Source organism: Marmota flaviventris, chromosome 6 (genome assembly GCF_047511675.1).
Source record: "Marmota flaviventris isolate mMarFla1 chromosome 6, mMarFla1.hap1, whole genome shotgun sequence".
NCBI classification, from domain to species: Eukaryota; Metazoa; Chordata; class Mammalia; order Rodentia; family Sciuridae; genus Marmota; species Marmota flaviventris.
In genome coordinates this window covers 19,953,725-19,977,984 of record NC_092503.1, presented here as the reverse complement: position 1 = coordinate 19,977,984, position 24,260 = coordinate 19,953,725, and the positions used below count along the sequence as shown (strand labels likewise).

Genomic DNA, 24,260 nt, shown 5'->3' with positions numbered 1-24,260 from the left:
TTGTTCTTTTTCTAGGGCTTTGAGATGTAATGTTAGGTCATTTACTTGTTGACTTTTTATTATTTTAATAAATGAGCTCAATGCATAAACTTTTCTTTTAGTACTGGCTTCATAGTGTCACAGAGGTTTTTATATATTCTATTGGTATTTTCATTTACCTAAGATTTTTAAATTTCATCCTTGATTTCTTCTACTATCCATTCATCATTCAATAGTGTATTATTTAGTCCCCGTTTGTTAGAATAGCTTCTATTTTTTATTTTACCATTGATTTCTAACAACTTAACAAAAAAGATGAATGACCTCTACAATGAAAACTACAGAACACTACAGAAAAAAAAAAAAATAGAAGAAGATCTTAGAAGACAGAAAGATCTCCCATGCTCTTGGATAGGCAGAATCAACACTGTTAAAGTAGCCATGCCATACTACCAAAATGATATACGGATTCAATGCAATTCCTATTAAAATCACAATAACATTCTTCATAGAAATAGAAAAAGCAATCATGAAATTCATTTGGAAAAATAAGGGGCCCAGAATAGCCAAAGCAATCCTCAGTAAGAAAAGTGAAGCAGAAGGCATCACAATACCAGAGCCTAAACTATATTACAGAGCTACAGTAGCAAAAACAGCATGGTATTGGCATCAAAACAGACACATAAACCAATGGTTAGGGTTAGGGTTTGTCTTCTGTTTTATAACAGAAGACAAAGAGACAAACTCACACAAATACAATTACCTCATACTAGACAAAGGTACCACAAACATTCACTGAAGAAAAGATAGCCTATAAAACAAATGGTGCTAGGAAAAATGGAAAGCGATATGTAACAAAATGAAATTAAACTTAAATTTCCCACTCTAAATGAAACTCAACTCAAAGTGGATCAAAGACAGAGGCACTAGAAGAGAGACCCTACATCTAACAGGAGAAAAACTAGGCCCAAATCTTCATCATGTTGGCTTAGGATCTGACTTCCTTAACAAGAACCCTAAAGCACAAGTAGAAAAATTAAGAATCAATAAATGGGATGGATTCAAACTAAAAAGTGTCTTCTCAGAAAAAGAAACAATAATGTGAAGAGAGAGCCGACAGAATGGGAGAAAATCTTTACCACATGCACCTCAGATAAAGCATTAATCTCTAGGATATATAAAGAATCAAAAAACTTAACACCAAAAAACCAAATAACCCAATCAATAATGGGTTAAGGAACTGAACAGACACTTCATAGAAGAAATGAACAAATATCGATGAAAAAATGTTCAACATCTCTAGCAATTAGAGAAATGCAAATCAAAACTACACTAAGATTTTACTTCACTCCAGTCAGAATGGCAATCATTAAGATACAGGCAACCATAAGGATGTGGGGAAAAATGTACACTCATACATTGCTGATGGGACTGCAAATTGATGCAACTACACTCTGCAAAGCAGTATGGAGATTCCTCAGAAAACCTGGAATGGAACCACCATTTGACCCAGTTATCCAACTTCTTGGTTTATACCCAAAGAACTTAGAATTAGCATACTATAGTGATGTGGCTATGTCAAGTGTTTACAGCAGCTCAGTTCACAATAGCTAAACTATGGAACCAACCTAGATGCCCTTCAATAGATGAATGAATAAAGAAAACGTGATATTCATATATATTTGTGTGTGTGTGTATGAATGAAATCATAGCATTTGCCAGTAAATGGATGGTGTTGGAGAATATCATACTAAGTGAAATGAGCCAATCAGAAAAAACCATATGCAGATACTAATTCACAATACAGGAGTGGGGATGGTAGGGAAGAATAGAGTTACTTTAGATTAGGTAGAGGGGAGTGAAGGGAGGGAAGGGTATATGAGAATAGGAAGGTTAGTAGAATGAAACAGACACTATTACCTTACATGTGCATGACCACTGTGATTTTACAACATGAACAGTCAGAAAAATGAGAAATTATACCAGATTTATGTATGATATATCAAAGTCCATACATGCATTCTACTGTCATTTATAACTAATTAAAATAAATTAAAAAATTACAAGTAAAAATAAAAAATGATAATATACAAAGTAGAGAAAGAACAAAATTTTTTATATATACTATACTGTACATGTCATGAGATCAAGTGTTCTTTATTTTTTGTCAATGCTCTTTCTATGACAAGCTTGTAAGAAAGTTACCTTGTTACATAATCTGCAAGCAGATAAAGCAGAGAAGAAAAATAATTTGAAATATTGCCATTCTCTGCCACATGCAATCACTGTCATAAAATTTGTAACACTGAAGCAAAGGAAAAATGATTTCATTTATTTAAATGTTGCATGTCCTAGGAGTATCAACCAGATAGAGCAGAAAGTTTGAAGGAAAAAAACTCAGAATACTAATTACCTCTTCCTCAAGCCTTCCATCTCGCAAGGTAGGAGGTATTCCTGGGTGCTTAGCTACCAACAATTCCATCAAGTTATGGGTAGCATGAAGTCTCTATAACACACAACAACACATAATGCAGTGGACCTACTATTTATATGGTAAACAGGTACTAATACCACATTAAGATCACATCATCTACTTTCCTTCTAAAAACAATCTGAGTACAATTTTTTTTCTGAGAAATATAATATCAGTTTTAAATAATAATGTCATTAATTTTATTTAATTAAAAAAAGTCTCAGCTGGGTGAGGTGGCGTATGCCTGAAGCTGAGGCAAGAGGATCACAAGTTCAAAGCCAGCCTCAGCAACTTAGTGAGGCCCTAAGCAATTCAGTGAGACCCTGTCTCTAAATAAAATTTAAAAAAGGGCTGTGGATGTGGCTCAGTGGTTAAACTCCCCCCACCCCTGGATTTAATTCCAGGTACCAGAAAAAAAAAAAAAGTTTCATGCAGTATAGCTATACATGTAGTAGACTATGTATTGCAGGTATTTTTTTTTTCCTATTATACATGCATTTGTCTATACAGGGAAGTGTAAAATGTTCAGGAGAATAAAAAAGTCAACTGTACTAACTTGGTTCCTTTTCTCCTGAAAAATCATTCTGAATGAGTCTTGCAATTATAGTATGATAAAAATAAGGATAATGAGACACATAAGAAAACAGGGTTGTGACCTGGACATTTTGAGCTTAAGGGCTAAGAAGGAGAAGAGCTGGAAGTGAAGATGTTACAAAGAAGAAAACTATATTATATGTTATACACTTCCCATGATTATATGGAGTCTAGGGCTAATTAGACAAAGGCTCTGAGAAGAAATAAAAGTGAAGGCAGCTTCAAGCCGCTAAGTTCTCATTTCACTTGGGATGATAGCTAAAGGAAAACTGATTTGGTGCTGGTAATTGGAGACTTTAAAAAGGTTCATTCTGTCTGGCTCAGATTATAGGTGATGGTACAAATTTTTGTTGACTTCTTGCTCACTCTTTTATTTTATTTTTAAATTTTTTTTGTATATATATTTTTTAGTTGTCAATGGATCTTTATTTTATTTATTGATTCGTGGTGCTGAGAATCGAGCCCAGTGACTCACATATGCTAGGCAAGTGCTCTGCCACTGAGCCACAATCCCAGCCCTACTTTTATTTTCTTTATTCAAGAGGAGAATATGTTTATATTTTCTCCTTCTCCCAAGAGGTAAACACACATGCTCAAGGCCCAGGTCCTGCTTTCTGTAATCTTATCCATGTGGAATATAAGAAGACTTTAATTTTTTCTTTCCCCCCTATACTCCACACATTTCTCCAAATGCCTCTCAGTGCATGGAATGTGAACATGTAAGTCCCAAGGTCTTTATTCTGTATGACAAAGAAGTCAATATGCCTAGGACTCAAGCCCAAATTTGTCATGATTAATAAAAGAGGTTTTTATTTCCCAGTTAACTAGATAAACTTGTCTAAGATTTACTGGACAGAACCAATAAAGAGAAATAAATATAATAATTGAAATATCCAAATCCCCCTAAAAGGCCTCAAAAAATTAAAAGATTACTGGATAAGTTTTTATTATTGTCAGTTCCACTGATGAGTGTAACTCCTTTTCTTTCTTTTTTATTCACAAGAGCCTGTGAATAAATATGTTGATGCTGATATGTGAAAATGATAAATCTGACCTACTCAGATTTATAATTTGAGCTATTTTTCTGATAGAAATTATAGATTTTTCTAGTCAGATTTCAGTCAAAAATTGGCCCAAGCAGATGGCATAGTAGTGATTCTCAAGCTTTCATATAAACAGAAATCACCTTGGTGCTCATTAAATGAAATGAATTGTGAGCTTCACCTATAATGATTATGACTAAAACATTCAGAAACTTATTCTGTATAATAAATAAATACATAGAATATATGTTTGAAACCTTTAATTTTACTCACTTGGAGTGAATCTGTTTTGAGTTTTCCTTTGTGTTCCTCGGACGAACGCAACACTTCTCTGTATAGTTCTGCTGCCAAGGCATACTCACCTAAAGAATTAAAATGTATTTAAAACAACAAAGTCACATATTTAATTCCCAGTGTCATCTGGTTATCTATCATCTAAAAACATCTATTTTAAAATATATAGTTTAATAATTATAATTTTGTGTGTGTGTTCTGGGGATTGAACCCAGAACCTTGAGCATGCTAGGCAAGTGCTTTCCCACTAAGCCACATAACGGTCCTATAACACATTTTTTTAACTAAAGGAAACTGGCATGAATGATAGTCCCAGTATTAAAAAAGAAAGAAAAACAAATGTATTCACAATGTTTTTAAAAATTATACTGATAAAAAAACTCTGGATTAACATTTAATTTAGACAAATAATATTCTTCTTCTTGAAGTTAGGGATGCCAATTAAAAGTCAATATTATTTGAAATTGAGGACAAATTTCTAGTAACAATGCCTTTTTATAAACAAACATATCAAATACTATGATCAATCCACACATAATTTTCAGGAAAAACTATCCTCCTCTCGATACTGTTGTTCTCAGTATTAGGTCAAAATAATCTGCAATTAAACTTAAAAATCTTTCCAATTCTGGTCACTTAAGTCTGACATATATGTTAGCTTTCTTTTGTTTATAATCAGCAGCTCATTCAAATAATGAAATTCAAAAAGTATCTATAGAAGGATAGGACGGCAAAATATAGTCCATGGTTATATTTAACCTTCTGCATTTTTATAGGATCTATTAGGTAAGAATAATTTTTACACTTAAATTTTTAAAAAATATTTTACGGTGAGGGGATCAAACCTTGTGCATGCTAGGCAGTTACTCTACCACTAAGCTACATCCCAGACTGATCTTCACAGTTTTAAGCAGTTAAAAAAAAAATCAAATTGTTAATATTTTGTGATGCATGAAAATTAAGTGCAATTAAATTTCAGGGTCCATGAATAAAGTTTTATTGAAACCCCACTATACTCACTCACGTACTGTCCAAGGCTGCTTTTGCACTATAATAGTAAAGCTGAGTTCTCAAAGCCTACAATATTCAAAGTCTGGCTCTTTACAGAAAAACTGTTGACATTAAAAGGAAAGATAAAATATTTCTGGTAGCTTGAATAAAAAAATATAACTTATTTGCTGCTTGGGGGAACATTTAGAACTGGTGAATTAAATACAATTAAAATTAAAATCTAAGTGGCAAAATGATAAAATAGAAAAAAAGGTAGAATCTCTCCACCTGTTTCAGTTGTTTGCCAAGAATGTTTTTTCTCCTGATTATGACATATACTAGCATTTTTTGCCTAAAACTTTGAACTATTTTTATGTATATCATATATTTAGGATGTCTTCGTAGCCACAAGCTTTTCTTTTTTTTTTCTTAGGCTTTTTAAAAAAGATTTTTTGTTTTTGTTCTTTTTAGTTACATATGACAATAGACAGTATTTTGACATATTACATATACATGGAGTATAACTTCCCATTCTGTGGTTGTACATGATGTGGAGTTACACTGGTCATGTATTCATATATGAACATAGGCTAGCCACAAGCTTCCTATAGAGATATATATACACTTCAATGATTTTTTATGTGATTCTTTTTTTGTTGTTGTTAAAGCTGATAAATGTTTTAATTGTCGTAAAATATACATTATATTAATATAAAGTTTATCATTTTAACAAGTTTTAAGTGAATAATTCAGTGTTATTATTTACATACACAGTGCTAAGCAAAACATTTGCTTTTAAGCTGTTGCTTTATATCTAGTTCTTGCAGTTAAACTTAACATAAAGCTTTCCAAAACATTATTTTCATAGTACTGCAGAGTCTACCAATTTCTATTCCCTTCAATGAGCAAGACTACTTTTATAATAGTAAAGTCATATAGTGTAGGAGTAATCATTCTTTCAGTGAGGTTTTAATTTTAATTTTTTATTTTTTAAGAGTCAATGGGTATACAGATTCAATTAGTATTGATAATATCATTTATGGTATTCTTCCTTCATAATTCTTTCTTCATAATTATACTTTTTAAAGAAGGTATAGTGACTAGATTATAATATAATCTGCTAAATTTGAACTATTCACTATAATACCTTTTGTTTGTTTATTAAAATGATATACTTTCTTTACGAAGAACATACATGTCATACTCAATATATTATACAAATTTAAGTTGATTTTGAAAATATTCATAGCCACATGATGGCACTAACATTTCTTAGTAAACACACTAGAAGATTTCAAACTGGTCAAGTTCATTTTCTCCAAAAAATATTTGTAGAAAGCACATTATGGGAATAATATCTGATGTTAAATACAATAGTCAATGAGAACCTAAGAAAATGCATTATATATTATTATGTATGACTGCATATAATACATGCAAATCTTTCTAGAATTTGAAATTAATTTTACATTTTTTTCACATTTTAAAAAGTGAAATCTTCGCTGACGTCTCTATATTAGAAAAGTCTAAATCATGTCAGTTAAATATTTAATGCTCTTTTAAAAAAGGATATTGTTTACAACATACTATTAAGTAACACAAACTAAAAGCAGAAAATTTGTTATAATTCAGTTTATCATAATAAATTCAATAGATATATCCTACGTTAATGAACTTTCTGATAGGGATTTCTCTTAATAATTAGCATTAATATGTTATAATTTCATACAAAGAAACACAAGGAACTCCAGAGAGAATGCAGTAAAAACTGAAAGGAGTAGTAGTGTCATTTCTGTCTAGCAACAGTACTGTATTTCGCGGAGCAGGATACAACTACATACTGATCTTGCTAAATCCTGACTGTTTGAAATCATCAGATGAAGAACCTTTTTTTTTCTTTTTATAGCTCTAAGTTCGCAGCAGGGAAAGGCAATAATAATATCTGAGAGGGAGCCAAGCAAAAAGGCAAAGAGAGGAAATTCATTCACTAAGTTTTTTAATTATAATAACACAGAATAAGGAAAGTAATTTTAAAATGAAGATGGGAAAGCTGAAATTTATTTTTACTATTGTAATAATCTGTAAGTACTATATAACTGCATTTTAAAAAATTTGGCTGTGAGTTTCAACCTACTATAGACAGCATAATATTGAAATTTATAAACATTCACTTTATAAGGAAGGCGAGATGTTAGCATAATAATAAATTATTACTTGGTTTGAAATAAAAAGTCCAGGGCCCACTCTGTGAGTGATTAACTATAATGTTGAGAAAGCAACTAAGGTTATCTGAATGTTTTCTTAAGTAAAATGAAGATAATACTCCAATCATTGAGCAATTATAAGAATCAAATAGCATATATGTGTGTGTGTGTGTATTAATTAATTGGCATATATAATGTGTAATATGATTTGCGTGTAGAAAAACAATCACTTCTCAGATGTGATGCCAGATTTTGATGATCTAAAAATATTTTAAACAGTACATTGATTATTCATATATTTTCAATGATGAGCACACATAACTCCTCATCTGTGATAGTCATGAAATTTGAAAGTTTTAATTATAATTATTCAGGTAACTTGGCACTGGGAAAAGCCAGTATTAGATATAACACATATTTTCCCTATTTTTGACTATTTATTTCGAAGTTGATGTAAAGCAAAGTTTATTGTTTTTCAAAACAATTCTTTTTAAATAATGAATTGCCTTATTTACTCTTTCCCCATGAATTTTAAGGCAGAGATGATTTCAGATAGATGGCTGAAATACCAAATAGTACAGGACAAATTTAGCAATTGAGCTGGCAGTAATGATGATGATAATGATTAAGAATTACTAGAGAAAATACAAACTTGCAATCACTTGATAAATTTAAGATTTTCTAGTCAATGTCCAAGAAGGAAGATTTGCTATGAAGGTGTATGTGTTAACCTATTAGGTCCAAAGTTTTTAATTCTGCAAATATCTCAATGAAATCAACATAAGTGCTTTCAATTAGGTTGGAAGTCATAATGTAGAGCTTATAGATCCTTTATAATTTTATTATTAATTTTACATTTTTTTCACATTTTAAAAAGTGAAATCTTCGCTGACATCTCTATATTAGAAGAGTCTAAATCATGTCAGTTAAATATGAAATGCTCTTTTAAAAAAGGATATTGTTTACAACATACTATTAAGTAATACAAACTAACAGCAGAAACTTTATTATAATTCAGTTTATCATAATAAATTCAATGGATATATCCTACGTTAATGAACTTCACACATATGTATATATTGAGGTGAACGCTCTAATCGTTCACCTATCACTTTTCTCAAAAGAATATAACTCTAAAATCATTTACTTCAAAAGTTACCATAATGGAATATTCGTTGCTCAATTTAAGTTTTTAGGGGTGTCCCACATCTGGACAATGGGACTTAATGGGTTGAGAACAATACTTTCTGAGAGGGGCAATGTAGATCATACTATTTATGTTTTACTATATTATCTATATTTTACTGAGTAAACTAAGGTTCAGAAATTTTGAAAAATATGCCCAAGTTCACAGATTACAACTGCAGCAGATAAGAAGCCACATCTTTTTCAATTCTTGTCTAGAGCTGTTTCTATCCAGCTTTGGAGAGTCCTTCTAATTCTACCCAAGAATGCAAGATAACAAGAAACATTTATTCAGGTGTGGTGGCACATGCAGCAGCTTGGAAGGCTGAGGCAGGAGGATCACAAATTAGAGGCCAGCCTCAATAATTTAGTAGTGAGGCTCTAGGCAACTTAGGGAGACCCTGTCTCCAAAAAAAAAAAAAAAAAAAAAGAGGGCAGGAGATGTAGCTCAGTGGTAAAATGCCCCTGGGATAAATCCCTAGGACCAAAAGAAGAAAAATAAAGGTAATAATAGACGCTTTCACAGCTCTGTTTCCATTATGCAGAAGAACTAATATCTAAGGACAGGCTAATCAAAGAGGGTTAGAACATTACCTGTATTCTATAGAAATTATAAATTTCTCTGCATGATTTATTTCTTACTGGGTAAATGAGAGTAATGGTAAATTTTCTCTATGACTGTGTACTCAATAGACTAGGGTATGAGAACCCACACAATTAACACAAAAGGTTACTGGTGGAAAGTTGAATGAACTAACATTAACCATGAAATATCTTAAAACAAACTTTAAAACTATGCTGAAGTTGTCCTCCATTCATCAGCTGGCGATAAGTCCAAGACACCTGGCCCCTCACTTCTAGTGCCTAGTGGAAATGGCATACAGCACTGAGCCCTAAGAATACTACATACACACACGTACGGTATACATATATGTATGTGTATATGTATATACGTTGTACGTTTATGATACATATATACCTATGGTAAAGTTTAATTTATAAATTAGGAAACATAAAAGATTAATAATTAATAAAAAACAGAACTATAACAATATACAACAAGAATAAATTTTTTTAACGTTTAGTACTACAAATTTCCATTTAATTACTTGTTTGTTACATCTCACAAACCTTGATATTTTATTTTCATTCACTTCAAAAAACATCCTAGTCTAGCTTTTGATTTATCTTTACTCTAAGGGTTATTCAGAAGTTGTTATTTAGTTTCCGAAAATTTAAAGACTTTCTAGTTATTTTTCTCTTACTGATAACTAATTTAATTCCACTGTGGTCATAGAGTATGCACGAAAGATTTTGAATCCTTGGCTTATTTACTTGTTTTACAGCCCAGAAAATGGCTGACCTTGGTAAGCATTCTATGTATACCCAAAAAGAATATGTGCAACTCTTTGGTTGGGTAAAGTGTTAGATAAGTCTTCATTAGGTCAACTGAATAACAGTTTTGTCTATGTACTTATTTTTTATCTATACTCTGGTAAACGTTTAGAGAAAGATGCTGAAATCCTTAACTACAATTATGGATTTGTCTATTTCTCATTGCAGTTCTATTATATGCATTGTGTCAGTGTGTGCGCATGCGCACATACTGGTCACCTTCTGAACGAATTTAAGATCTAAAACATCTGACACTTTATATACCACCATCATTCCTTGAAGGGATATATTTATGGGAAAAACAAATTTATAAATAAATTTTGAATTTATTTATAAATTTTAAAATCAATAAACAATACTCCTATGAATGTGTCAAAATTTAACCAGTCTTCTATTTCTAGACATTTTGATTGTTTTTAATTGTTCACTATAAAAGACTAAGATTATCAACTTATGGCCATATCTTTTTTCATATCTTAATTTCTGTAAAAAAAAAAAAAAAAAAAAAACAAGAAAAAACTTGCAAAAGTGGAATTGTTCAGACAAAACACATGTAAATGTTTAAAGTTTATGAACCATCCTGCATAACTGCTCTCTGTAACTTAAATGAGAGCATTTAAATTACAATCAGCAGTGTGTATTTTTTTGGGGGGGTGGGTTCTGCTATAATTAAACTTCCTCAGAAGGTATCTGAAAAATCAGAAATAACAAAGCAATCACCTTCTACCTTTAATAATGTGGATGCCCGCTAAGCCATTGAGGGCGCAAACTAGTTGCCGATGTGCTTCTTCACACTCAGTTCCACATTTCTTCTGCAAAGATGTCAGTAGCTCTTCCATTGTCATTGTGCTTAAAGAAAAGGCAGATTGTTAAAAGCTAGAAATGAAATCCCAACTATTAATTCAGTGGGAGAGTTACATCATGCAAGATGAATATCACAGGACTCTTACAAAGAGTCTATATGATACCATTACAGCATTTTTCTCTTTAGCTCCATTTTACCATTATAGCTTGTTAATTTACTTATTTTGTACTCTAAAAGCAGACTTTCTTCTATCTGATCCCATCATTCTTTAAAATTTACCCTATTTAGTCAAGGGAGAAAGGAACTAGAAAAATATTCCTCAAATACAAAATAGAATATGATATATTTGAATGCTAGGTGCTGTGGCATACGTCTGTATCCCAGTGGCTCAGAAGTCTGAGACAGGAGGATCATGAGTTGAAAGCCAGCCTCAGCAATTTAGCAAGGCCCTAGGCAATTCAGTGACACCCTATCTCTAAAATTAATTAATCTCCTTGAGCCTTATATCTTTTAGTATGTAATTAAAAAAAATCCTTCAAGAATAAGGTCAAATGTCACTTCCACCAGAAAGCTATTGAATTTTCACCATGCAATAAAATTGTTTCCATAGGACTTTGTATGTATCTTTTATGATACTTATCATATATGCCTTATATTGAAGATTCTATAATCTTTGATACTTTCCCTATTTGTCTATAATTTACTTAAAGGCAAGAACAAAATCTCATCCTCTTTATATCTCTATGACACCTAAAAGAGTTTCTTTATTATGCCAGTGCTAAAAATAGGCCATTTCTGAAGTACAGTCTGATTTGCAAAAATATTTCTGGGGTGACAGAGTATTATGGACACAAATTCCTTAATGATTTTGGAAGGAAAAAAAAAATCAAAGAGCTAGCACAATTATAAAGAAACTATTCAATGGCAATGTAATTCCGTGATGTGGGGAAACTAAGAAATATCATTAGAACAAAAGCCTTTTAAATCTGGAGTATTGCCAAAAGAACTCCAATTAAAAAAACAACAACAACTAAAAAAATCCCAACAATGGTCCTAATTCTAAAATAAATTTTTAAAAAACATAAAATCATTTTTATTAGATTCTCGTTCACAAATAAGACTTCATACAGAGAAAAACCACTATATGACTAAAAATAACTGACAACTCAATTTTAAGTCCCTGAATAAAACTGTGGTAACTGCTTAAATATTGTCTATTTTACAATCTCATAAACCACAGGATAAGGAAATTGATAATAAAACCTTTTTTGAAGTGGCAAGAACTCTCCACGAACAGCTTGTGGATGGCAGCAGGCCTGTCTGAGTCTCAGCAATGGATACAAAATGGAGGTGACAGTCCTTCTGTCCAGGCTGCTGAGCTTTAGGGCCCAGTCGGAAATCTTCCTGAGTTTTACCACTGCATCCTGGCAGCACACTTCATGCTGGCGGTGGTAGAAATGTCTTTCCACTGGAGAAAAGTGGAGCCAGTGTATTTCTTCAGTCTGAGGTGGTATCTGGATCTGTAATGAGGAGTTAAAAATAAAAAGACTTTACCTGATAATTAAACTTTTCATCCCAACTCCATTTTTTTTTTTTTTAAAAAACTAATACCCTCAACGGATGAAAACATACTTGGTCAATCACATCTTTCTTTGCAGACCTCCACAGTATCTTGGCAATAAAGCTGTAGAGGAGCTGAGGATTCTTCTTGCAGTAAGGGCGATAGAGGAGGCGAATCCACCAGTGTTTGACACAGTAAGGTTCAATACCAAGAAAGACCACTAAACCAAAAAGGTCTAAAAAGAAAAAAGCCAAAAGCACACTAAGAATAACTTTTTTAATACTTTTTTGTTACTATTTTGAATAAGTACTTTCATAGACATTACAAAGCTCAAATATTTTCTATGAATTAAAACACATAGGTGACATAGAGAATACTCTTATCTAAAATTCTTCCTAATCTCAGAGAAAAGCCTAAGACAACAATAAAAAATATAGATGAGACTTACTCAGTAATTCATAGCAACATCTATAGAATAAAAATGTAAAATAAAGAAAAATAAGTAAACCATATTACCCTCATAAAACAACTATTTTTCTTTTCTGATCTAGCAGGCCTTCCATTCATGAGCTTTAGTGCATGGTCATTCTTATATATCTCCTGACTGGGCACATTCAATATTGTATTGTATTTTCCCCTACTTAACATATCCTAATAAGCAGTTTTCCACTTATCTATTTGTGATGAATATTTTAACATATAAAAACTGCTTAGGATAAAATATCAGGTGTGTGGCAGGGGAACTAACATAAAAATTATGCAATCAATGAGTGCAAATATAAAAATATTTATACAGAAAATACTAAATGTGGTTTTGTCTTCAAATGAAGATTATGAGTGAGTGTAATTTGCTTTATGCTTTTCTGTTCTGTTTTATATATATGGATAGATAGATACATATATACATACACACATATATATGTATATACATGCACATACATATATTTTTAACAAGGAGCATGTACTCTCTTCAAAGGACATTAAAATTATCTTAAAAAATGCTATAACCCTTCCTATAATATCTTTTTGAAGATAAGCAACAAATATTTTAGTTGAATCAAGTTACTTTCATGGTTTTGGGGAATGAGTAACATCTGAAAGAATTGATACATCACTGTCTATATGCAGAAATCCAAATTTATATTTTAGCTCAAATCAATCCCATTACCCATGTGCTACTCCTTCTTTTTTACTTATTTATTCTAATTTGTTATATATGACAGCAGAATGCATTTCAATTCAGAGTACACATATAGAGTACAATTTTTCATGGCTCTGGTTGTACACAAAGTAGAGTCACACCATTCATGTCTTCACACATGTACTTGGGGGTAATGATGTCCATCTCATTCCACTGTCTTTCCTACCTCTGTCCCACCTCCCTTTCCCTCCTTCCACCCCTTTTCCCTATCTAAAGTTCCTCCATTCCTCCCATGCACCCCCACCATACCCATTATAGATCAGCATCCTCATATCATAGAAAACATTTGGCATTTGGTTTTTTGGGATTGGCTAACTTCACTTAGCATTATATCCTCCAATTCCATCCATTTAGCTGCAAATGCCATGATTTTATTCTTTTTTAATGCTGAGTAATTTTCCATTGTGTATATATACCACAGTTTATTTATCCATTCATCTACTGAAGGGGTCTGGGTTGGTTCCACAATTTAGCTATTGTGAATTGTGCTGCTATAAACATTGATGTGGCTGCATTACTACTGTATACTATTTTTGAGTCCTTTGGGTATAGACCGAGGAGTAGGATAGCTGGGTCAAACTGTGGTTCCATTTCAAATTTTCCAAGGAATCACCATACTGCTTTCCATATTGGTTGCACCAATTTGCAATCCCACCAGCAATATATGAGTGTGCTTTTCTCCCTACATCCTTACCAACACTTATTGCTGTTTGTATTCTTAATAGCTGCCATTCTGACTGAAACGAGATGAAATCTTAGAGTAGTTTTGGTTTACATTTCTCTAATTGCTAGAGATGTTGCTACTCCTTCTTTGTGGTCTCAAAAAGTGTCTCAGATTCTACTTGCCACGATCAAATTTGCAATCTATTACCCAAATATGCCTTTCTTCTAGTATTATTCAGAAGTAAATATTGTCTCTCTATATCTGTGGATTTACACGTCAGAAATCTCAGCATCTCCTTATCTATCATCAAGTCTTGTTTGTTTCCTTATCTACTGTTCATTATTTCTTCAGAACAACCCTAGTCTAAATCCAAAGTGCTAGCATAACTTGTCTAGGTTATTTATTATAGCCAATCAACTGACATCCTAATATTCATTCTGCCAGTCTTCTAAACCATTCTCCACATTGCAACTAGTGTTCTTTTGAAATACAAACTAGCCACAAAAGACCCTAAACCACTGTGTTGAATTCTTTCAATAGCTCCTCTTTTTCTTAAGAAAAATAAATGAGTAAAGTTCTTTATTATGGCTTACAAGGTTTTCTACCATTCCATCTATACCCACCTACTCAGCATCTTAATACATGTTTCCCCCTGTTTGTATTCTAGCCACATTGATCCTCTTTTGGTCTCCTGCTACCTTATGATGTTCATATTTTTTTTTTTTCCCTGTTCCTCTACAACAGAGAATTCTTCCTTTGCCTCTAAACCTAGCTTATGTTTTGGATCTCAGATCAGTTGTTACTCCCTTCTGCATCCTTAGCATGTGATATCTTCTTTATAAAACCTGTGTTAGTTAGAATTTTGTAATTTTCTCATTGGTGAAAGTTATCTTGATTACAGTTTAATTTTTGTGTAAGTATTTAATAAACATATCTTCCCATATAAGGTATAAGCTCAATAATATGGGGGACTTTGCCTGTTTATGTTCACCATGATACGTCACAGAAACTAAATGAAATGATAAATGCACTACAAAGAACTTATTCAAAAGTCAACAGTTTCAAAGAAATTAAAATAAATAAATGACTACATAAGTCAAAAATAAAAACAAAAGCAAAAGTGGAAGTAGCTATCATTCACTGAATATTTAACATCTGCCAGGTACTACGTACTAAGTGCTTTGTATTCTTTATTATAATTCGTATGGAAAACACATTATTTTACAAATGAGGACAATAAAGATTTGACTGTTTAATCAATTTGTTTATAAACATATAATTAATAAGTCAAGATGTGAACCTAGGTTTAGATATTTCCAAAGCTTTGAAGTGTAGGCAGTTTTCTTGCCTACTTGACTTTGCAAGTAGATTGACAGTATTTCAGCTGGCTATTAGCCACACAGTAAAGGCCTGGCAAATTATGGAATGAAAATACTTTACCTTCATTTCCTTGTTCAATAAGTGGCCAATTTGAGATTTGTAAGATTTCTTAGTTATTGCTAATTAATAGATCATTAAGTATAATTTATCTCTATGAGTTTAGGTTTTCAACTGAGGCAGACGTGAAAGGGTGCAATTTTGCTCCCCAAGGGATAGTTGGCAACATCTGAAGACATTTGTTATGATTAGATGTAAGGTGTCCCCCAAAAGCTCATGTGTGAGTCAATGCAAAAGGGTTTAGAGGTAGAATGACTGGGTTATGAGAGCCTTAACCCAATCAGTATGCAAATACTACTCTAAGCAGGAAGTGGTTGGAGGAGATGGATTCCTAGGGATGTGTCTTTGGGGTTTATGTTCTATTGAGCACAGTTCTATATTCCTCTCTCTCTGATACAACATGGTAAGTCACGGGCAAGCTAACAATCTCAATATAACGACTAAAAGACTAAAAAAAAATACGATTTTTAGAATATATCAAGTTAAAGAAGCTACAGAGTATGAAAGCAAAGAGGAAAGACAAGCAAAATTCCAGAAAGTTTCAAAAAGCTGCTTTTTTTAGGTGACTTGGGGCATGAGGATATTTTGGGTATAATTATTTTATTGTGGAAATAAGAGAGTCATGGGTATGTACATAAGCAAAAACTTTCCAAATTTTACATTTTAAGCAGTTTTATTATATGTCATTTATACCTCAATAAAATTCAAAATACTCAAAAAAAAAAAAAAAAAAAAAACAAAAACCACTTTTTTTTCCCAGGTCATAGTAATAGAAGTTTTTTTTAGGTTTATTTTTTTTTTAAGCACAATAAAAAGTTATACAGTTCAAATCAAATGCAACATATGAAACCCCAAATTTTCAGAAAGATAAGTTTGTTTTAGTCAGCCTTTTTGCTGCTGTGACTAAAAGTCCTGACAAGAACAACTTTAGAGGAGGAAAGGTTAATTTGAGGGCTCACTGTTTTAGAGGTCTAAGTCCATAGGTGGAAGACTGTGGCAGAGGGAAGCAGGTCACATGATGACCGGGAAGCATAGAGAGGCTCTGTTTGCCAGATACAAAATATATACCCCAAAGGCACTCCCACAATGATCCACCTCCTTTAGCCACCTCCTACCTGCTTTCAATTACCACTCAGTTAATTCCATCCTGGGATTAATCCACTGACTGGGTTAAGGCTCTTATAACCCCATCATTTCCTCTAAACCTTTTTGCATAGTTTCACACATGAGATTTTGGGGAAGACCAAAATCAAAACACTAAACCATAACAAAGATGAAAAAATATTACTGGACTCTAGGTATATTTAAATTTTATGTTTTTACTACATTTTAATGATAACTTTTAGGAAATTTCTTATATAAAATAACATTCACTTAAAATTCAAATTTAAATATTCACAACTTGAATAAAGACTTCAATAATGTGGTGGTTTTCTATGAACAAACAGGAGTGAGATTACAATGTGGGTGTGGAAGGGAAGAAACAGAAGAATGGTTGAGGGGATAATAGTATATGAATGTACCATGGCAGTATAAAGCTATTAGTATTTTGTAACTTTTACAATTAGTATAACTATAATCTCACTACTTATGAATTCAGACAATGAACATTATGGTTCCTATTTTAATAAGGCAGCCAAATGCAATTAATTTTTAACCCTGCTTTCTTTTTGGTCAGATCCTTTCTATTTTCTACCTACCACTATGGAACTCATTTCAGACCAGTATCTATAATATTTGTAATATAAGTACAATAGTTGCAATAAAGCAATTTCTTTAAAAACAGAAAAATAACCCAAGTTCTATTTGAAAGATATATGCTTGAAGCTCTCAGGAGTGAACTCTAAGTACACATTCACTTAAAGTATAGATTTTAACAAAACTTAAGCATGATAATATTTCCCCCCTCAAAAACAGTTTTCAAATACACGTAAAATGTGTGATATACACTACCCTCCAATCCTCTCTGCACCGGAGTGCCACTGATGCACCACCGATTAATTCCACTCAAACGCTGGGCCATTTCTGCAGCCTGGTGAGAGAGAAATAGGAAAGAAAAAGAAAGGAAAAAAGTCACAGGAACAACGCAGAAGTCAGGCATACATTTACTCATGAACATAGTAAAGCTATACTTCAGGTGGGACACACTGGCTTTTATTTAACAATTATGCTCAATGTCGAATGTCATCAATGGGTCATCTTCCAATACAATTGTTGTCTTGAATGGAAGGTTGCCAGGTGCCACCCTAAACTGCAGGGATAGTTTAAGTATGCAGAGAATAAAAAATCTTAAGACTAATACATCTCTTACACTACACTCCAAATGTAAACCTCTGTGGTAGGGTAATATGATACATAAATTCAGCTCAGGTTAAAGACTGGTCAAAGGAAGCAGACAGAATAAAGATAAATGATAAAGGTGGAATCAAAACTCTGACCTCTGAAGTAGAATATTTTTGTAAATATCTGATCTCTTGACAAGTGAAACCAAACTGCCAAAGTCAACTTTGGCTTATCAGAACCAGTATGGTAGACTTTCTTGTCAGCAGAAATTCTTTAAAAAGTCCTTAAATACAGTTTAGTTGATTTGCATCAGATTGACATCTTATCCAAATATTTATGAATATTTTCATATAAAGCAATGACTCATGGAGTATCAAAATAATCCCAAAGGTTTCTAGCACATAAGAAAAAGAAATGTAGGATGTTTAACAGCAAACTCTCAACTAATATCAATACTGTGGGTTAACTACACATTAGGATTTAAACTTTTAAGTACACCTAATTCCGTTTCCCTTTCTTCCCCAGTCCTCAAATGATTTTGCAGACTCTTACTTTTACTGCAGGACATTCAACCATCTGGGCTTCATCAAGACAGATCCTCCACCACTCCACAGCTACTAGGGGGCTGGGAATGGCCATATAGCGCTTCTGGTTCCGTAGGCGACGCCCATCCTCACTATTGCTATGTGGGATATCAACATAGTTTAGTTCTGAACGAAGAACATCATAGGTAATGATAACTATATCCTGCTCTGCCAAAAAATGAGGTTGTAAAAAGCCATGTTTCTTCACTCCTTGATATACCTAAAGAAACAATCAGCACCAACACAGTTATTGTAAAAAAACTTGAAGACAAATGAAATGTTCATTTATTCATATCCTTACCAAGCCCTTTCTATTTGCCAAAGATCATACATGCTATGAGACAGATTTGAATACCTGCCTAAAGAAGGACACATTTCAATGTAGTGGAAGACAAATAACATAAGCAATGTAAAAGGACCTATAATAAAAGTAAATGGGTTAGCATCACAGTGTAAAGAACTATTCTGTGGCTGAGAAGTTAAAGTCGGAGAAATTAAAATTTGAGGTATACTTTGAAGAATATTTAGGAGTTCTTGCAGGTGGAAAAAGAAAAAGGAATAAGATGATAGGTAGGAAGCAGGAAACAAGAGTTGTGTGAGAACATAATGGTATGAAAAAGTAAGAGCTATTATTTACAAAATACCTTTAATGTTTCAGACACTATGCTAAGCATTATCTTCAAACTTCAATAACAATTCCATTAGTTGTTGTTCTTTCTCCCATCCCACACATAGAAACATCAAGTGGTTTACTCAAAACTAAAAGAGGTAAGACTCAAACCAAAGTTTTCCCTATCCACATAGAACAGAGCTTCTCAATGGCAAAAACTGTGCTTTCTTTATTACAGTATTTTCTTCTATGCCTAGATAGTGACTGAAATATAAAAAAGCTACAATATTTGCATGGAAAGAACAAAGGTAGAGAAGAGTACCTATTTTTAGTAAACAAAATGACTATTCACTATTTGTCTGTACTTTATCATATCATTTAATCTTCATATCAGGTCTGTGGCATACCATTTCAGAACTTAGTACAATTTTTGACATATAATAGATCCTCAATAAATATTTTCTGCATAGGTAAAAAAATCTTCAGAGAATGATTCCAGAGCTAAAAAGTCACAGATCAGACAGATAGCTGCAATTACATAATGCTGCCTCTGGGTTGTATTTCTCTCTGAAAGTATAAATGCTTAAACCAAATCTTTTTCATTTATATGGTCAAAAATTTTTTAAAAAGCTTTCACATTTTCATTCTCAAAGTGCTTCTGACTCTGGAGATTCTTAGGTCAGAAAGATAGTCCCCTGTTCTATATTTTATTTTCAGTTTCCTTTTAAAGCTTTGATTTAATATCACTATTATATACCAATAAGTTAATTTGAGGGATAAATAATAAAAAAAAGATTACAAAAACTGTTACAAAGAACAAAAGTTTACATCTTTCTATCCCTCTTTAGCCCACACTGCCTCACCAAGACTCGAAGAGATGATGACCTCACATGCCGGTTTATCTCTTCCACCCACTGGTGACAGATGGAACTTGGAGAAATGATCAGAGTTGCCCTTGTTGATACTGGATCCATTGCAACAAGGCAGTGGGGGCAGTAAAACGGCTTAATATTTACATTCTTCTCTTCATAATTCACACATTTTGCATGTTGCCACAGGTGGCATTTCAGGCACTGCACACGAGGTTTACGGTCTACCTGGTCAAGTTCACCACAGATGCACTCAAAGCGATAATCAGAGGTATTATAGGGAATCACAATATTAGAATGTGGCATCTCATTATCAGTAAGGTTCAGAGATTGAACATGGTCCTCTGTTTCTTGTTCTTGCTTGACTTCGGATACACATGTACTTTCAGACATGGTAATATCAGTAATTCCAGATTCACTAGAGGCTGGACGGTGACTTTGTGAATCAGGATTAACGTTAAGCTGACTTTTTTCTTTTTTTGATGGAATAGGCTTTTTCCTCAATTTAGTACGATTTTTCCTGGTTTTATAATAATAATAGTAAGGATCATCATCATCATCATCAGAGGTGTTAGATGGCAAGTATTCAGAATCTGTGTCCTTGTTTCCTGATTTCCTGGATTCTTTCTGAAGTTTTCTTGGACTTCCTACTGTCTGTGAATAAAATATAATTTAATTACCTTATTTGAACACAGCTATATTTTTGAAATTAAACTCACAACTTCATGTACATTATTTACAAAAAAATTCAGTGGCTAGTCTTTTTTCCTGAGGAGAAATCATTCCTGATAAATGGCTTTCTAATCTACTTTTCAGTAGTCTGCAGGGAACCAAGAAGAGGATCTACTCCTGTACAGTATAATTTGCAAGGAATAAAGATCAGAAGAATAAAGAGAGCTAGTGACTTTTTGATATTAATCTCTTATAATATGTGTATATTTAAGTCGACAAAATGTACATATCCAAACTCAGGCAATTACAAAAGAACCAAGTTCTAAAAAAAGTAAGTTAATCTCCTAAACACTACAATTAACAAATAAATTCCTTCTACCTTTCCATTTTCTGCCTGTGTCATCTTGCAATTATTTGGTCCCTGGTCTTAACAGGTCTCAGGATAGTTAAAAAAAAAATGATGCAATAACAATGCCTTATAAGGGTGTATAATACATGGGAGGGGGAGTGTGACAAACAGGTAGGTGACAAGACAGCTTCCTCCAAGCGGTGTCAGAACTAAGATCAAAGGATACTTAATACAGAATCAATGGTAACCAAAACCAAGTTTCTACTTTTTTTTTAACTAGCTTTTTTTTTTTTTTAAATCTTTAGACTATGAGAGCTTCTTTGTCATTGTCAAGATGAGATTTGGCAACTTATTCTATAAGACATCACACAGACATATATGTATTTAATAAATGCTCTGGTACCTGTTTTTTTGTTTTATCACATATGTCCTCTTCCTTGTAATTCTTTCCCAATGTAAAAGTCCCAGAGAAACCATGGCCTTTAATCTGTTTCACAAGACCTTCAAAAATTAAACACTTCAGCATCCGTTTTAGAAGACTTCTGTTTCGCTGAACATCATATCTATATATAGAACTGACATACTTGTAGATGGAAAGGATTGAAACTCCTTTTTTCCCATTCATTTCTTTCACAGCTGTCAGGATCATTACCCGCGTAGCTAAATGCAAAAGAAATCCTAACTCAGTCAAAATAAATAAAAGTGAAATGGAAAATAAAACTCAGTTCAGCTTGATCTACATTAAGGACTGTTAAGAAAAATATAAATCAAAGATTTATTACTGTACAGTAACACTCTGAAGAATATATAATAAAAAATTTATCTCAATATACTAAGAAAAAAATCACTGCAACAGAAATAATTTAGGGAAGAATTACTAAGGTTAATTTATTAGTCTTAAAATCAATTCAAAATTATAAAAGAACAGAAAGAGTTGACTTTCTCACAATTACTTAGTATATGCTATCATTAGTTAGGGAAACACTCATTTGCTAACAAAAACCCAATATAGCTATCCTTGTGAATAAACAAAGCTGGGTTCAAATTGTATGCTAAAGAAATTTAAGCAAAAGAGACTAAGCAAGAACTACCTGGATCAAGTCAAACAAATTAATATTTTAAAATTTTTTCTTAAGATACTGACTTGTAATTAAGCCCATTTATACAATGTATAAACAACTATAGAAACAATTATTCATAACAATTACAAGATATCTCTAAGGACTATAATGAAAATCACTTTAAGAAGGCATTTTAAGAACTATCATACTTACGGGGGCAATGAACTTTTTCTTTTGGTTCAAATTCCATATTCTGGGTTTCCATGGTTTTTACTTTTCCTCCAAAACAATGTGATGGGATGAAATAATTCACCACTTTTCCCTGATACAAACAACATTCAGTAGTCACATATTTGCTTCCAGTATTCTGAAGTGTTTATTAAAATTAATACTCCTTCCATTAAGAAAATGCAAAACAGCTGAAAATAATTATGAAAGAAAGGGCTAAATACACTATTCATACATATAAACCTTATCTTTTTATTTCAGAACCTACAATTAGCCATTATTTTTAAAAATATGTACATATTTCGGGACAAGGACTTAAGAGTTTATTTCATCTAACAATCTATTTACTAAGCTACCTATATCTTTTAACGAAGTTCTAATTATTAAATTCTAAAATTTACATATCTGAGATTTGATTAACTTTTTAAAATAGCAATTTTAAGATATTTAATGTTAATGTGGATCTTTGTAGTAGCAACAAAATATTTAAGAAGTCAGTAGTAGTTTCCTTGCCAACTGCTTGGATGCTTGGTAAGTGATCACATATCCTCTTCCTAGTTGGCCAACATCACTTGAGAAAACCCTGCCAGGTCACAAACATCCCATTCTCTGTGCCCACTTGAAGTTAACTAACCACTAATATAAATCGTTAGCCACAGAGCGAACAGAAAGTGTTGATTTGAGTGCCAAGCATATGTTCAACAAATGATGCCTTTTGAGAACATATGTCCCTCACTTTCCCAAGCACTACAGTACTCCTCCTACCTCAGGAAGAGTGAGAGCATCTTGTTTGACATCTTGTCTAGTATGCGTCAGAATAAGAGCCAAAACCTCCACTGTCTTTCCAAGACCCATCTCATCTGCTAAGATTCCACCAAGCAACTGTGGCCCAGAATGTGGGTACTCACGGATGATGCTAAGGAGAAAAAAAAAAAAAAAAAATCAAGCAAAATATATCATAGTAATGTACATAAAATTACACTTTCCTAATTAGTGTTCCTAATGAGAACTGCGAGATGCATAAAAGCCTAAGTTTATTGAAGCTGTATTTGAGCATGTAACAATTCAAATTCATAGATCATAAATGTAAGAACTGTAAATAAATAAAAAATAATAATAATAGTAAATGTAAGAACTGTAAATAAATAAATAAAAATAATAATAGTAATAAAAACTGCCTGGGCTAACAAATAAGTTCACAGAAACAAAAGTGGTATTGGTAAATACTCATCATTTTTTTTTTTTATAATTAAAAGGAAAACATGTCTTTTTGTGACCCTTATGAATCTGTGAAGAAAAATAAATAAAGGGCAATATCTACTGACTAATTATGTTAATGATTCCTAAAACTCTTATAAATTGATATATCTCATGACAAATCTAAAAAACTGGCCCATAGTAAACAAAATAACTTTTATTAAAATAAAAATGTCTCTTTAAATCTTGATAACTAAGTTCCTTATTCTATTATGTTGTATTCATTTACTGAAAAATGACAAGTACTATTAATTCTACATATATCCTATCTATAAAAATGTCTAATAAGACCTTTTGGGTACTGCCAAAACTGAGAACATATGTTACTATTTCATATAGTTTTACATTTAAGTATTTTTATTTTTATATTTAATTATCAAGGATTGAACTCAGGGGCACTTGGCCAGTGAGCCATATCCTGGGCCCTATTTTGTATTTTATTTAGAAAAAGTGTCTCACTGAGATGTTTAGCACCTCACTTTTGCTGAAGCTATCTTTGAACTTGCAATCTTCCTGCTTCAG

The 24,260-nt window shown here is 32.4% G+C and overlaps 1 protein-coding gene across 2 annotated transcripts in view; it reads right to left on the bottom strand.

Annotated features, from left to right (window-relative positions):
• The window catches only part of Shprh (SNF2 histone linker PHD RING helicase), an 87,606-nt gene that overhangs the window by 47,127 nt on the left and 16,219 nt on the right, over positions 1-24,260 (bottom strand). Inside the window, exons 7-17 of one of the 2 annotated variants that reach the window (XM_071612939.1) lie at positions 23,247-23,397; positions 22,467-22,575; positions 21,596-21,852; positions 20,166-20,825; positions 18,661-18,912; positions 17,779-17,857; positions 12,595-12,758; positions 12,226-12,482; positions 10,885-11,006; positions 4,363-4,451; positions 2,393-2,485 (exon numbers count right to left, since the gene is read on the bottom strand). In XM_071612939.1, coding sequence (XP_071469040.1) covers positions 2,393-2,485; positions 4,363-4,451; positions 10,885-11,006; positions 12,226-12,482; positions 12,595-12,758; positions 17,779-17,857; positions 18,661-18,912; positions 20,166-20,825; positions 21,596-21,852; positions 22,467-22,575; positions 23,247-23,397 — 2,233 coding nt within the window. Of the gene's footprint in view, positions 1-2,392; positions 2,486-4,362; positions 4,452-10,884; positions 11,007-12,225; positions 12,483-12,594; positions 12,759-17,778; positions 17,858-18,660; positions 18,913-20,165; positions 20,826-21,595; positions 21,853-22,466; positions 22,673-23,246; positions 23,398-24,260 lie in introns of those variants that run through there. The other variant, XM_071612937.1, reaches the window with a different exon arrangement.